General features: G+C 39.9%; 1 protein-coding gene and 1 pseudogene across 1 annotated transcript; both read left to right on the forward strand.

Moving 5' to 3' along the window:
- The first annotated feature begins 6057 nt into the window (after window positions 1–6057).
- On the forward strand, window positions 6058–10827 carry LOC126583008 (uncharacterized; annotated as a pseudogene).
- Window positions 10828–11549: 722 nt separating this feature from the next.
- Window positions 11550–13159, forward strand: LOC126583007 (uncharacterized). The gene is made up of 2 exons (XM_050247301.1): window positions 11550–11951; window positions 12112–13159. The coding sequence occupies exons 1-2, from the start codon at window positions 11635–11637 to the stop codon at window positions 12968–12970; spliced, it is 1176 nt and encodes a 391-aa protein (XP_050103258.1). The 5' UTR covers window positions 11550–11634; the 3' UTR covers window positions 12971–13159.
- The last annotated feature ends 2727 nt before the right edge of the window (window positions 13160–15886 follow it).

The following is a 15886-nucleotide window of genomic DNA, read 5'->3' on the forward strand; positions in this document are numbered from 1 at the left end:
AGTCAGCATCGGTATAGCCTGAGATCTGAGTGTGACTATTGTTGCGCATAAGAATTCCTCTACCAATGGAACCCTTAAGATAACGTAGCACACGATGAACAATCTTCAAATGATCCATGCTTGGAGAGTGCATAAACTGGCTAACAATGCTGACAGCATATGTGTCACGTCCCAAACCCGGGGTCGGTAGTAAAATAAGACCCCGCGCCCGAAACGCGAGTAAAAGTAAAAATAAATAAAAGGAAATCGACACGGGTTGAAAAATGAAATCCTCTTATTAAAATAACTCCATAATCCTTACAGGGTGTACAAAAGTAATAAATTAAAATCCTTAAACTTCTCCTCAATCACAACCTCAGCTCTTCTAACACATGTCTTGCCAAATAACATATGTCTTGCCAAATAGCTCATCTGTAACATAATAGGTGAGGAGTGAGCAACAACCACCGTCGCTCAGTGAGTAGAATATATAATATGCCAGTCAAGCTTGCCATTTTAATCATACTATAAAATAGGATAATAATATCAAATCATTATACACATAATGCCATATCACATCATCCCTTCACGTGTTCATTATATCCTTCATAAATTGTAACTCACCACGTGACCCCTATTGGCCATCTGCCCTAATGTCCCCGTGTGCAGTTTACATTTATCCCTCGGATTAATGCAACACCAAAGTTCTCATGCTCCATGAACATCTCAAGTAATTTCATATACAATATATATCCCATCATAAAACATTTACACAAAATCCAACATGCTTGACTTAAAATAGATAGAGATTTATAAATAGATAAAACCCACAATAGTTCGTGGTTTTCATTTATCAGAAAATAAGAATACTTTGAAACACATTACATAAACCACTCACCTCGATAATCCAAGCTTTGGCAAGACAACCCAACTAACATCTCTGCACACCTCAAACCCTAGCTCGCTATCTCTCTCTATACGTATATACATACATACATATATACATATATACATACATACATATATACATACATACATATATACATATATACATACATACATATATACATATATATATATACATATATATATATATATATATGTATATATATATATGTATATATATATATAATATAGACACATATAGAAAACTATTGCATGCACTGCATGCTGCCATTCTTTCGCAGGATGTAAAACAATGGAGCAGGGCCTCCTATTTATACTAGAAATGAGGAGGTCAAGCTAACTTCTTATTGGTTGGCTTAGCGGCTAGAGATATAACAATTCAATTTACCTTCTCTTACAAGCTGCTGCGTGGTAATCTAAACAGGCAGTAGACTTAGACAAATGGCTGACCAATAACAGGTGGAAATAAAAGATAAGACACGTCCACTAAGTAGCTTCACATAGTCACTGTGTAGAGTGCTCACTAAGCAAATACACAAGGAGATAGCTATAAACTGTGGTGTGCCACGTTCGAATATAGCTTCCAACAGTAAGCAATCTAGCTATACTAATGAAAAGAACACCTTTTGTCCTCATTCTAACATTAAGGTTCCCCCTCCTGCTTGCATGATTTGTAAATGACAGCTCCTACTAATAAAAACATGAATTACAAGACACTTGTCCTATAAATGCAAACTAATGACACCTCCACCTTAATCCTTCCAACTCAAAACCTAGTCATGGTAATGGCGAGGTGTGAATATGCATAGCTACATGAATCACACGTGATGCGCTATGTAAAAACTTATCTAAGCTTCATTCTAACTATATAAAAATAATAATAATAATAACCACAAATACAACTAAAAATACGGGACCTTACAATATGATATATCAGGACGTGTGATAGTCAGATAAATGAGTTTGCCAACCATTCTTTGATAGTAACTTAAATTGGGAACTGGATCACCGTGAGTTTTTAGCTTCAAGTTGCTATCCAAGGGGGTACGAGCAGGCTTGCAATCTGTCATTTTTGCTTCGTGAAGAAGATCCATGACATACTTGCGTTGGTTGAGGAAGAAACCCTTGTGAGAGTGTGCCATCTCGATGCCCAGAAAGTATTTGAGAGTGCCAAGATCCTTGATAGCAAACTTGTTGTTGAGATACTGTTTAAGAGCATTAATCTCTGACATATTATCACCTGTCACAATTAGATCATCAACATAAATGAGCACAACTAGTTTACCCACTAAGCTGGAACGAACAAATAGGGAAGAATCCGCAATACTTCGACAAAAACCAACCCTTTCCAGAACATGACTGAGCTTGGCATACCATGCACGTGGACTTTGCTTGAGACCATAAATGGATTTATGGAGTTTGCACACCATTTATGGATTGTTTGATTGAGGATGACCTGGGGGTAGCTTCATGTAAACCTCTTCTTCAAGTTCACCATGCAGGAAAGCATTTTTAACATCCATTTGAAAGAGAGGCCATGCATTGTTAATTGCAACCGACAACAATACTCTAACAGTGTTCATTTTTGCCACCGGAGCAAATGTCTCTTTATAATCGACGCCATAGGTTTGTGTAAAACCTCGAGCAACCAAGCGAGCCTTATTCCTTTCGATTGTGCCATCTGAATGAAACTTAGTTTTGTACACCCAACGACTCCCCACTGCCTTCTTTCCTTTTGGAAGTTTCACTATAGTCCATGTGTTATTTTCATGGAGGGCTTGAAGCTCCTCTGCCATAGCATTTCTCCACTCACTGTGAAGATTGGCTTCTTGAAAACTTTGAGGTTCTCGAGCTTCATTAATGGCACTTAGGAATGTAGCAAAAGAAGATGAGACTTTGCTATAATCAATAACATCAGTCACGGGATACCTGGCAGTGTAGGTCACATAATCATGCAACTTGGATGGAAGTTTCCTCTCTCGTGCAGGATTGCGACGAACTGTAGGAGATTGAACTACAGGTATTTGAACAACATCATGGTTGGAAGGATCACTGGAGGGTGCAGTGTGAATCTCTGATGAGGAAGGGTTTTCATCTTCAAGATGTTCCACCGAGTGAAGGTTAACATCATCCGGCACATGATCACTAGGAGTGCATGTTGCATCTTCTCCGTTTGGATATGGAAAAGGAAATAAGTCCATCAAATGCTCTCCCTGTCTAGAGTAATCCAGTGATTGTGAGAAGTAAGGAACATGTTCTTCAAATTTAACATCCCTTGAAACAACCATTTTTCTAGTTGTTGAATTATAGCACTTGTAACCTTTTTGGGTAGATGAATAACCTAGAAAGACACATTTGGCAGCCCTTGGGTCTAGCTTGTCACGATTTTGAGTTTGAATGTGAACAAAGCATGTACACCCAAAGACTCTCAAATGGGAAAAGTTGATCTTTCTATTTTTCAAGACCTCATAAGGTGATTTAAAATTCAACACTTTACTAGGCAATCTATTGATGAGATATGCCGCAGTAAGGACTCCTTGAGACCAAAACTTTTTAGTCACATTCATGTGAAACATAAGAGCTCTAGTCTTCTCAAGTAGATCTCTATTCTTCCTCTCGGCCACCCCATTTTGTTGAGGTGTTCCAACACAGCTTGTTTGGTGTAATATACCATGCGTGCTCAAGTAGTGTGACATGTTATGAGACATATATTCTGTGCCGTTATCTGATCGTAAAATATGAATTTTTGAAGCAAATTGGGTGGCCACAAGTCTATGAAAATCTTGAAAAACTTCCATCACTTCACTTTTAAATTTCAAAAGATACAACCAAGTAATCCTTGTGAAATCATCCACAAAAGTTACAAAATATTTGTATCCATCAAAAGACTCTATAGTTGGTCCCCAAACATCAGAATGCACAATTTCAAAAGGGTTACTAGCCCTAGACAAAGAGGAAGTAAATGGTAATCTAGTAAACTTAGAAAAATGACAAACATCACAAGGACTTGTAACTTTGCACATATTTGGGAACAAGGTGGATAGAACTTTTTCAGAAGGATGTGCTAGGCGTTGGTGCCAAAGTTGTTGTTCTTGAGCTAAGCTTGAAGTGACTTGAAAAACCTTGGGAACTTGAATATGCTTGGAAAGATAGTAGAGACCATTTAAGAAAAATCCTTCACCAATCATCTTCTTGGTGACTACATCCTGAAAGATCACATTTTTGGAAGAGAAAATGGCAAGACAATTTAATGAGTTTGTGATCTTGCTAACAGATAAAAGTTGAAAAGGGAATGAGGGAACATAAAGAGCCTCAGACTCGACATCACTTGAGATCAAATGTATTTTTCCTTTTCCCACAACCATAGCATTTTTTCCATTGGCAACTGACACTTGGGATGGAATAGAAAATTTTTCAAATTTATGCAAGTTTGTAGACTTGTTAGTCATATGATCAGTGGCTCCAGAATCTATAATCCAATAATCATGCACATTACCAATGTTGAGAGCAGTTGAGAAGGAGTGTAAGATACCTGGGATGTCCCTTTGTACCACGCCTTCATTTCCAGCCAGGAAGCCAGCAAACTGTCCTAGTAGTGCAGTTTGATTGTTGTCACACTGATTTAGTGGTCCTTCACTATCTCCAAGACCTTGTTTCTTGTGAAGAAACATAGCAAACTCGTTGATCAGTGCAGCTGGATTAGTGGTGAACTTCAGTGCTCCATCAGAAGAAGTTGTGGCAACATGATTTGCCTTGTAAGAAGGGTTGTACGAGCCTTTCGAGACACCTTTGTTATCCCTAGGAAACTTTGGTTTTAACTCTGGATGAAGAATCCAGCATCGATCTCTTGAGTGCCCACCAGCATCACAATGGCTACATTTTAAGCCAGTTTTCTTTCCTTTGTAGCCTCTCTCCTCACCAAGTTTTTGGTTAGAGAAGTAAGCCCTAGCTTCTGGTATATTTGCCTTCATGTCCATGGTCATGACTTTCCTTCGAACCTCTTCTCTTTGAATTGTGGCACACACACTTGAAAAAGAAGGCAGGTCGGGATTCATGAGGATATGACTTCGAAGATCTTCGAATTCAGGACTCAGACTTGCTAGGAGTTGGAATATTTTGTCTTCCTCGGCTCTTTTAGTTAGCACAGCAGCGTCGATGGTGTGTGGTCGATACACATTCAGCTCGTTCCACATAGTGGTCAGCTTTCCAAGATGTTGCACAAATGGCTTTCCTTCCTGTTGCAAACCAGCAATGTCCTTCTTTAACTGAAACACTCTAGCCGCATTGTTCTGATTTCCATACATTTCCTTGAGATTTTTCCAAGGAGTCATGGAGGATTCAGCATAGCTAAAAATTTCTGCAATCTTACGATCCATGGAATTGAGTAGCCACGACATGACCAACTGGTCTTTGCATAGCCAAGCATCATACTCCGGTGAGGTAGTCTCAGGCATTGGAATAGCACCATTAACATAACCAAGCTTTGATCGTCCTCCCAGAGCAAGAGAAACTGCTCTCTCCCATGGAAGATAGTTAAACTCATTTAGCAAGACAGAACTAAGACGTTGATTTGGGTTGATATCAATATCTGAGTGTGGTGATGGTGGAGTAGCATGAAAGCCGTCTCCTTCCAAATTTACTAAGATTTCTTCAGCCATGATTGAAGGACAAGAAGCTCACAAATCCCTCAAGAGAACATCACAGAGACAGGCCGGTTAGGGTCACTGCTCTGATACCATATTGAATTTTGAATATCTATATTTTGTATTATGTAAAACTAAGTACAATGAAAGCTCATATAAATGAGCGGAAGAAAGGAAAAGAAAACAGAAGCCGAAAGAAAGGGAGGACAAGCAGAAAACATGGAGCAGAAAACATGGAAAAGTAAAGGTGAGGAAAACATGGAAAAGTAAGAAAACATGGAGTAGAAAACATGGAAAAGTAAAGGTGAGGAAAACATGGAAAAGTAAAGGTCACCATACACCCATGCTTTCTTCCAATAGATGTGGTTGTTGATGATTCGATTATTACTCGTGTTGATTAACGTACTTATTTTCTATTGAAGTTATGCCACAACATTTAATTTACAAATTTAGTTTTCCTAGAATTATTCTACGCTCAGATACTCACTATTCCATTTCCTATCGTTACGAGTTCACTGTTAATGGCTCGGTGTCTAAATCAGGTCGGGCCTCTTAGTCCACCGCCAATGACAAAGACGACGTTCTCGGATTCCGATTCAGTGCCTCCTTATTCGCCGTCTTCTTTGTCTGGCAATGGTTTCAACAACGTCGCAAAGCCTTGTTCAACCATTTTTGTGATTGGGCCTCCGTCTACTCGGTAATGGGTGGCTGCTTCGTTCTCTTGGGTAATTGATTTATTAATCATTTTTTAATTAGGATTAGAGCTTTGGATTAATAGGAAATGGTATTTCTTAACTGCTTTTTGTTAATTTTTGAAGCTCTGGTCGTATTTGGAGAGACCAATTGCTTTATTTTATCTTTAGTTAAAAAAAAAACGACTCCAAGCCAATAAGGTTCCGGCTCGGAGGAACATTATAAAGCTTACTCTTCTTTGTTTCTAGGACTTGAACCATGACATTTCGGTCACAAAGAATCAATATTTCTATTGCGCTAAGGCTCATCCTATTTATCTTTAAGCTAAGTTTTGCTAGAATTTCTGTTAAATTGTGAAGATTGCTGAAATATTAATTTGCTTGCCCAAATATTACCTCAATTTTTCAGAACATTTTCGAACCTCGATATATTTAGAGCTAACTTGTTAGTAGTGAATACCATGCCGTATCCAATTTTTCAGTCAGGGTGTGTGGAAAATTTTGTAATGGTGCTTCTTCTAGTATATTTGGTTGCAGGGGTGAGAACTTCTAGTGGTTCTGGTCTTTAACAAAATTGGACTGCAACGAAAGCGGGAGGAAATAAACAAATCGAAAGCTCTTTTACTTTGTTCCTTGTACATTGCCAAATCTTTCCCTTAGTGTAAAACGAGTGTGTAGCATATTAGTAGACATGGGTCATTCTCAGCGGCCAAAAAGGAGAGAGTGGCATATTTTTGTTGATTGATGGTGTGGGAGACGTGTCAATACCAAGGTTTGGATTTAAGACTCCTCTTCAGGCAGCCAAAGTACCCAATTTGGACGCCATTGCATCCGCTGGAGTTAACGGCCTGATGGACACTGTTGAAGTTGGTTTGGGTTGTGGAAGCGATACAGCTCACCTTTCTCTATTGGGTTATGACCCTAGGGTTTATTACCGTGGCCGAGGCGCGTTTGAGTCCATGGGTGCTGGTTTGGCAATGTTGCCTGGTGATATTGCATGTAAGGTGAGGATTTTATTTGTTTCTTTGTAAAATGGTATCGATGTTATAATCGTTTTCACATCATGATCCTGGATGAGCAATTTCAAGACTTTCAACATTTTCCTTCGGTTCTGTTATTTCTGGAAGACCAGGCTGTTCCCCATAATGCTCATTGCTATTTTGTTGTTCTTTACTCTAATTTTGCAAACTTGGATGAAAAAACTGGAATAGTCATCAGTTGGAGGGCAGACAGACACTTTGAGGAACAAGGACCCATACTGTGTGCAGCACTTGATGGAATGAAGCTGCAGTCTTTTCCCGAATATGAAGTCAGAGTCAGGTGCAAAAGTTTATTATAAATGCTGTAGGCTTCTTGTTTATATGCTTCTATAAATACACTTGCGTTATGCGAAAGTGGATTATGTATCTAAATCATCGAAGACCTTAATGCTTTCTATGCTTATCCTTGAGATTTTTATTATGCAGTAGATTCAGACTGACAAAGAATCATTTGGTACAGGTATGCAACGGAACATAGATGCGGAGTGGTTGCAAAATGACCAAGGCTAAGTGGGAATATATCAGGAACAGACCCATTGAAGGACAACCGTTTACTTTTGCAAGCTGAAGGTCTAGACGGCACTGACGAGTGAAGCAAGGCACACAGCTAAAGTGTTAACGAGTTATCCAAGGAAATATCACGTATTCTCGTTGCTCAGCCACTGAATGCAAAGCGGGCAGCTGAAGGGAAGAACATAGCTGATATTGTCTATTTACGAGGTTGCGGTATTCGGATTGAGGTTTGTTGTCTCAAACCTCACTTGATTTATCCAAGGAAATATAACCTTGAGCCTAAGAGAGATGCTGGTCTTACAAGACCTCTGTTGAAGAAAAAATAGAGTACACAACTCTAACACAAGTGTTAGAAAGACAAAACAAGTAAACAAACTATTTGTATTACACTCACAAAATATTACAACACACAATCTCAAGGACACACTTTAGAAGTTATGACACTCGCTCACTTTCTAGAGACAAACTCTAGACCACTCACACTCCTACAAGACTACTCTTGCTTCTTACTCTCTTACTTAGCTATCTCTTGATTCTTAGCTCTCTTACTTCTTGATTGGTTGGTTGATACAAATGGTGTGGATGCCTTCTTCTTATATAGGCATGGATGGAACCTTGGAGAAGCATGGAAACATCATGCTAGAGATATCTAGATAATTCCACTACATTCCTAAGCTAGAATTATCTACACTAATCTTGTAAGTTGGTGGAATCCTCACCATTCTTCAAGACTCTTCCACCAACTTGAACTTTGCTAGAATTCTCTAGCATGTGCATGGATATTTCTTTGTGCATGGGCTGAATCCATTATCTTTGGGCTCTTTGGGCTGGTGTTGTACTTTAACAACCTCAACCCTTATGCTTACGCTTCTAAGTTTACATTTGTGTCCATATTTCTTTATTTCTAAATCACAAATTTCAGGTTCCTCCCCTTGAGAAGCAAGGAAGAAAATATCGGTAATATCGGAAATATCGGTAGTCCGAAAATACGGAAATATCGATGGAAATATCGGGATAATATCGATATTGATAAAAATTACATGGAAACCACGGAAATTGTAAGAAAAACTTGGAAATTTTTATTGAAACTTTGCAAGATGTCTATTTAGTCAATTATCTATTAGTTTATCACAAAAAATTGGAAGGAAATGCATTGCATGATGGATTTAACATTATCAAGTTGATTATATAGCGAGCTGGCAAACATTGTGAGTGTAGAAAATATGTAGTAATTAATGAAAGAAATTTGAACACACCATAATAATTTATATATAATGAATTAGTACAATATTTTACACTTTATACATTGCATTTTTTTTTCTCTCGGATAACACACACGGACTGACACATGGGCTGGATATTTTGAAAGCAGGTTTGGATTTTTTTTTTCTTCTCTCGGATAACACACACACACCCCACGATACACACTTCAATAACACACACACACACACGCACAGACACACACTTCAATAACACACACACACACATCCCACTTCTACACACACACGCACAGACACACACTTCAATAACACACACGTACACACATCCCACTTCTACACCAGGGACCAAGCCATTTCCTTCTCTCACTCACTTCGACCCTCTCTCTCTCTTCTCTGCACTGTCTCTCTCTCTCTCTCTCTCAAAATCCTCTTACCTCTCTCCCTCTCTTGCCGTGACCACACACACACACAGCAGCAGCACCATCTGCTCGACTCGAGCAGCTCGAGGACGACACCGTGACTCGAGCAGCACCATCTTGCCGTGACCACACATCATCAGTCTTCTCTCTCCCGCCTCTGCGAGAATGGCGGACGACACCGTGACCTCCACCGTGGCGCACACTCCGGCGAGCACCATCACCACCTGTGAGAGGCGCAGATCTTGGCAGCTGCGACGACGGAGCTCGGCTGCCGTTCCGATTCCGACGACGGAGAGAGAGAGAGCGATATTATCACGATAATCAATTGGAATACTCTAAAAATATCGCTGTTGGAAAAAAACGATATTATCGGCGATATTTCGCCGATAATATCGATATTTAATTCCATGTTGAGAAGAAACACGGTTTACGACCTGGCATGGTAGCTCCCACAAAAATCATTGCTGGACTGGGCTTTTCTCTTGGCATTGATATCCTGGAAGCTCCTGGAGCTACCGGAGACTACCGAACACTTCTAACCTCCAAAGCAAATGCGACAGCTAAGGCACTCTTCCTTTGAAGTCTTGCCCCAATGTGTTTGTACTGGGGGAAGATAAGCACAAACCAGGACAACCAGATGGCTATGATTTTAGGTTCCTTCACGTTAAGGTCAATGATGTTCTCAGGTTCTAGTTTTTTTTTTTTTTTTTCCTACCATGCCACGACTCACATGCAATCTTACTCGATGAATGGCGGATTTTTACTTAGACCTCAAAACATTGATCAAGTAGTTCACTTTCACTAGTGGTAAATGAAATCTCTGTTTTGTTTTGCATCGCAGGCTATTGATGATGCGGGTCACGACAAGGCAACCCTCTTCAAAGTTAAAGCAATGGAAGCTGTAGATCGAGCGATAGGGCAGCTGGCCAGGCTCCTTGGGAGGCCGAGTCAACTGGAAATTTCGAGTACTTTCTTTGCGTCACTGGAGACCACTCTACCCCAGTTGAATATGGAGACCACAGCTTTGAGCCGGTTCCATTCACAACATGTTCGTTGAAAGATTTTGTGAGCGTCAGAGGTGAGAAAACCATTTTGGGAGGCTTTCTTGATCCATTTCCTCCTGCAACTGTCAAAGATGGTGAAAATCTAACAGAAGATGTGAACAAGGGGAGAGAATCAAACAGCCTCAAGCTTTCAGCGGCGATTCAGTTTTTGAGTTTAACGAGATAGCAGCAGCAAGGGGATGATGCCTTGGGCGTCTCCCCGGTGGGGAGATGATGGGAATAATAAGGAGTATCCTGAGCTAAATGCATGAGCTGCTCTAGTCGGAAAGTTATACTTCCATATTTAGCACTAATTGTTGCCCTAATAAGGTTTATCTTAATTGGAAAATGGTTACAGTTTGGATTTCGAAAGCTCCTTGTGTTGTTTACGAAAATAAGTCACAATGAACAGTGGGGAAATGATTTTCACACTCCACTTTTCTCTCCATATGCGTTTGTTTCTGGTTTTTAAGTCTTTGGATTGAAAAAAGAGGAGAGTGGAGAAGATAGCTGTTCACAAACTAGCCGTCAGTCCTTCTATCCTAAGGTCCTCATTTTGATGACTTGGGTGGATCAAATTCATATTAGCTACAAAATTATATTAGTTTAGAGTTAAAGACTTAAAATATTTGACAACTTAATAGAGCAAAACAAGAAAATGAGTTTTCTAATAGTTCATATATTTTAATTAGTTGGTTAGGTTTTATTAAGTTGACAAATATTTTAAGTCTTTGGATCTAAACTAATATAATACAGATCTAAATTAATATAATCTTGTGAAAAATATGCATTTGGTCCTCACATGAAGATATTAGGAGAGCAAGACTCGACTAGTTGTACCTACCATTTCATTTTAAGGTCAATATCAGCAATCTATCAAATAGAAAACGAAATTGTGAAAATCATGACCCTTAGAATAAGTTGGTCCCAAAGTTTTTCCTTTTTGACTCCTTTCATCTCTGCAAGTATCGAAAGCACCAAAATTTAAAGTGAGTTGTATGAAAAATACATGTCACAAAAGAAAGTGGATTATAAAGTTTCTTTCTTTTACTTTAATTTTCTTTACTTAATATTATCAGATAATCTCTTACACACCTTCCGCTTCTTTTCTTAATTCATAAGAAAAAAAGTCGATTAAATTTGAAAACGTACACTCGAAATTCACACCCATACACAAAGATGTATGTGACAAGGCCTCTTTCCATGTACAGGAAATCGCCAAGCACCCTTTCCCTTCATCCACCCGATGCTCCACATTCAGGTTTCATGGTGATTACAGATGAAGATGCAGAAGCACACGACGCGTCTTGCTGGGGCCTATGCAAGCGCAGAAAGGTATCGAAACTGCCGTTCCCACAGGACAAGATACTGACCATCGTTTACACGTCGGAGTTCCAAGAGGCCACGAAGACTAAGGTCTGGTTCATCCCGGTTCTTGATCAGCCTCTGTCATCTCATTGCTACTATGTCATCAAAGCAAGTGGCAGGCACAAAGGGTATGCTTCGGTTTCACAATTATATATAATTGTTTTCCTTTTTATTTGAGTGATATACTGCGTGGGGATTGGAACTTCGGAGCAGGGAGAGCACGCTGCTCTAGCGTAGAAAATATTTGTTTGTTAAGTGGAAGATAAATTATTTTGTATGATCTTGCAGGAAAGCTTACAGATGTGCTAGAGAGAGGGACACCGTGAAGTGCTGCTTTAACGACTTCTTGGGAGACAAGAAACCAAGGGTTTTAAATTTTAGAGACATATACCAACAAGTTAAGATTCATCGCTTCGAAGGTGGTGGGTTTTTCGCAAGGGCTGTAGCTCCCGACGGCGTTCCCCCAAAATTCCTCAAGAAAAAAGGATGGAAAGTTCACAGCTCGAGTATGTATCGTTCACAACTAGGTGAAGCTTTAGGCCTTGACGCCTCGCTCCGTTCACGTCTTCCGGACTTCAATGTTACCATCTTTCAAAAGCGCTCGCGTACTAGCACTGTGGGGAACTGGTACTGTCCATTTGTGTTCGTAAGAGAGAGAGCAACCATAAGGCAGCAGATGAAGAAGTCGAAGTACTACAGAGTGACTTTTGAGCAATGGTGGGAAGAGATATACTCTTGTGGGAACGTTAACCGTGAAGGGAACGTTGTGAATGTGAGCGTAGATGTGCAAAGGGAAGTGGCTATGGTATCTGCTATGCAAGCCGTGAAGGATTGTAGGAACGGACGAACAGGGTTCACCTGGTACAAAGCCCATAACCCATACAGCAAGAAAGTGGTCAGTGTAGGTTTGAGCTCCGCAATTGTTCAGAATATGAGATGGGTTTTGGAGGCAGGAGGGTGGGTTAGTGGGGGTGATGAAATGGATGTGAGAGTAGAGAAGGCAGAAGAGATTACAAGTGCAACTCGGTGGAGGAAGTTTGGGTGTTATGTGTTGGTGGAGAGCTTCTCTTTGAAGAGAATGGATGGAAGCTTTGTATGGAGATCCGATTTTAGGCACACCGATAAGATTCGATGTAAATGGGAATAAGGTTTCGATTAAGATTCTTAATGAACAAAAAAAGGGTGGATCCTCATATGTATTCTCTTTACTGTTCATCTGTCTGTAGCAACAGTGTATCGATCCTCGCATGTATTCTCTTTACGGTTCATATGAAGGATGTTAATTTCCAATGCTATGAAGTACGAAGTTATGAAATTTTCAAAATCAAGAATAGAATTTGTCATACATTCCATAACCGCGACGAATTACACAAGTTTTAGAAAATTATAACAAACTCAAATCACAGTGCGCATATCAAACTCAGACGAAATAATATTCAAATAGCAAGGTTTCCAAAGGTAGATGGAATTGTGGAGAGACTTGGACGCAGCAGCTTAGAAACCATGAATCTTGATATGGTCCTGCACAATGCCAGCCTGTAGTACTTGAAACGACCAACCAAGCAGATCGATAATCTTATCATTCTAACCTATATAACGTTTAACATCAATGTTATGTGGAGGAGTGACTACCTGGACTAGGAAGGTAGATACATTCTTTCGTTTATCACGGTTGTCAGGCTTTTTCTACCGTTTCTTCGCTGTATACGAATGTGTACATACTCTTCTGTCCCAGCACCTGAATCCTCAGAATTTGCCTCAGCAAAAGGATCTAAAACAGGTATAGTGCATAAATCAGATGTGAAACCCCACCCCCAAAAGTTTAATGTAATTTCACAGTTACCCTAAAAGTATATGAAAGTTACATTTTAGTCCCCTATCCTTAACCAATCCGGACCCTCCCTTTTAGATTCTCCTTCCCTCTCAGCATGCCACGTGGTAAACCCTCAACTCTCCCTTCCACTTCTTCTCTCTTTCCCCTCCCTCGAGTCAACACTCTCGAGTCTCTCTCTTAGCTTAGTACCCTCTCCCTCTCACAGATCTCTCTCTTGCCCTGATCTCTACACTCACACGCACCCATCTACATACCCACATCGCCGGTGACGAACCACCATCACCAGCATTGACGTGTGGGCTCTCTCTCACTCTCCCTAGCCTATGTGGAGCTCGACAAAACAAAGAACTAGCTCCGACGAACCCCGTGAGCTTCGAGCTAGATTCCGGCCGCCTCCGACCCTTTCACAGCGAACTGAAGGTAACCAACTTTTCCCTCTCACCTCTACCTTCAATTTCGTAAGTAGATCGCAGGTTAAGGTGACCAAACAACGGCGAACAAAGCTCGGGAAGCTTTGGCCTTCTTCCTCGACGAGAAACAGGTCGAGTGACCCAAGCCCGTTGAACCTAGGCCCTTTGGGCCAAGTAGAACTAGGGCCTCAAGCCCGTTAAGCCCAACCCACCTATTTTATTTATTTATTTATTTATATTTATTTGTTTTCTATTAAAAACCCAAAATGACCAAGGCCTTTGGGCCGAGAAACCTAGGGCCCTTGGCCCGCTAAACCCCAAAACCCCAAACCCTTTGTATTAGGCCTTCGGGCCGTGTGGAACGTGGGCTCTAAGCCCAAAACCCAAAACCCTTTTGCTTTGGGCAGGGTTTTCAAGCCTAGGCCCTTTGACCCAAAAACCTTGGACCCTAGGTCTTTGGGCCTTAGAACCCAAGCCCAAAGCTCAGGCCTAACTCGGATCCAACCCAAGCCTATACCCGGTTCACCGACCCATACCCATTGACTTTGGTCAATGCTGACCGTTGACTTCGGTCAACATTGATCGTTGCCCTTGACCATTGGCTTTTCGTTGACTTTTTCTGGTTTCTTTCGGGATCCCTTATTGGCTAATTTTGATGTCTTAGATCCATTTTTGACGTCTGTTTTCCCAAATTCAATCGTTTGAATAGAATTTTATTAATTGGACCCTTTATGTGCTTAGGAGCAATTATTTGTGGCATTTTCGTCTTCGCTAGTTACGTAGCTCTTCGGCGGCAAAGTATCTGTGAGTGGACCCCCTTTCTAAAATGCATGTTTTAATAGTAGAAATGCATACATGAAAAACATGATTTTAATGATTACATTTTATGAAATGTTTTATGAGATATTATGCTTATTGAGAATATTTTGAATTACCATATTTTATCGAACTTATGTTCTTTGTAGTATATATGATGGATGACTATATATTATTTATGAATATGTTTTCTTTACACTTCTTTGTAGTATATATGATTGATGACTATATGCTATGAAGATGATTTTTAGATATATGTACTTATATTTGGAAAGATTATATTCAATGGTTTTGTGTGTATCTAGTGATCACATATTGACCTTCGGGTTGAGTGCTGTAGGAGCCTTTGGGCGATGATACTTATATTGACTTTCGGGTCTGTAGGAGCCTACGGGCGATTAATACTTGTGAATAAAGTGTTCTAAAGGAAGAGTTCTATATGCCTTTGGGCGATACGGATACCACTAGTTAGCACACTATATACGACATATGTTTTTATGAAGGTTTTTATGGCATGCTAGGATTTTTGGAAAACCTATTACATATTATGCTATTAGTTTTCATAAAACTGTAGGGGTTAGTATGTTGATAACTGTTTCAATTATATATATATATATATATATATATATATATATATATATATATCAACTTGGTCTACTCATGTTTGTTTTACGCCCCTCAGGACTTAGAATCGAGGCGTACAATTCGATGTCAAGGCACTTCCGCATCGGCATCTTCGAGTCCTCTCGGTGTAGGACCCATTCTTTTATCCATTCAATTTTATATTATTTCTTTTCTAGTGTATAGAATTAGTTGTATGTTCTGAACACGTTCCTTAATTACATATTAATTATATTTAAATTTATAAGTCTTATTTATTTCTTGTCCTCATGCATTCTAACATGGCTTCGTCACCTACAGGTGTCGGCCAGCACGTGCCTACCTTGATGTTTGGGGGAATATCAAGGTCGGGCGTGTCATCAGACACCTGATGACCTCACCA

Source organism: Malus sylvestris, chromosome 9 (genome assembly GCF_916048215.2).
Source record: "Malus sylvestris chromosome 9, drMalSylv7.2, whole genome shotgun sequence".
In the NCBI taxonomy this organism is placed as follows: domain Eukaryota; kingdom Viridiplantae; phylum Streptophyta; class Magnoliopsida; order Rosales; family Rosaceae; genus Malus; species Malus sylvestris.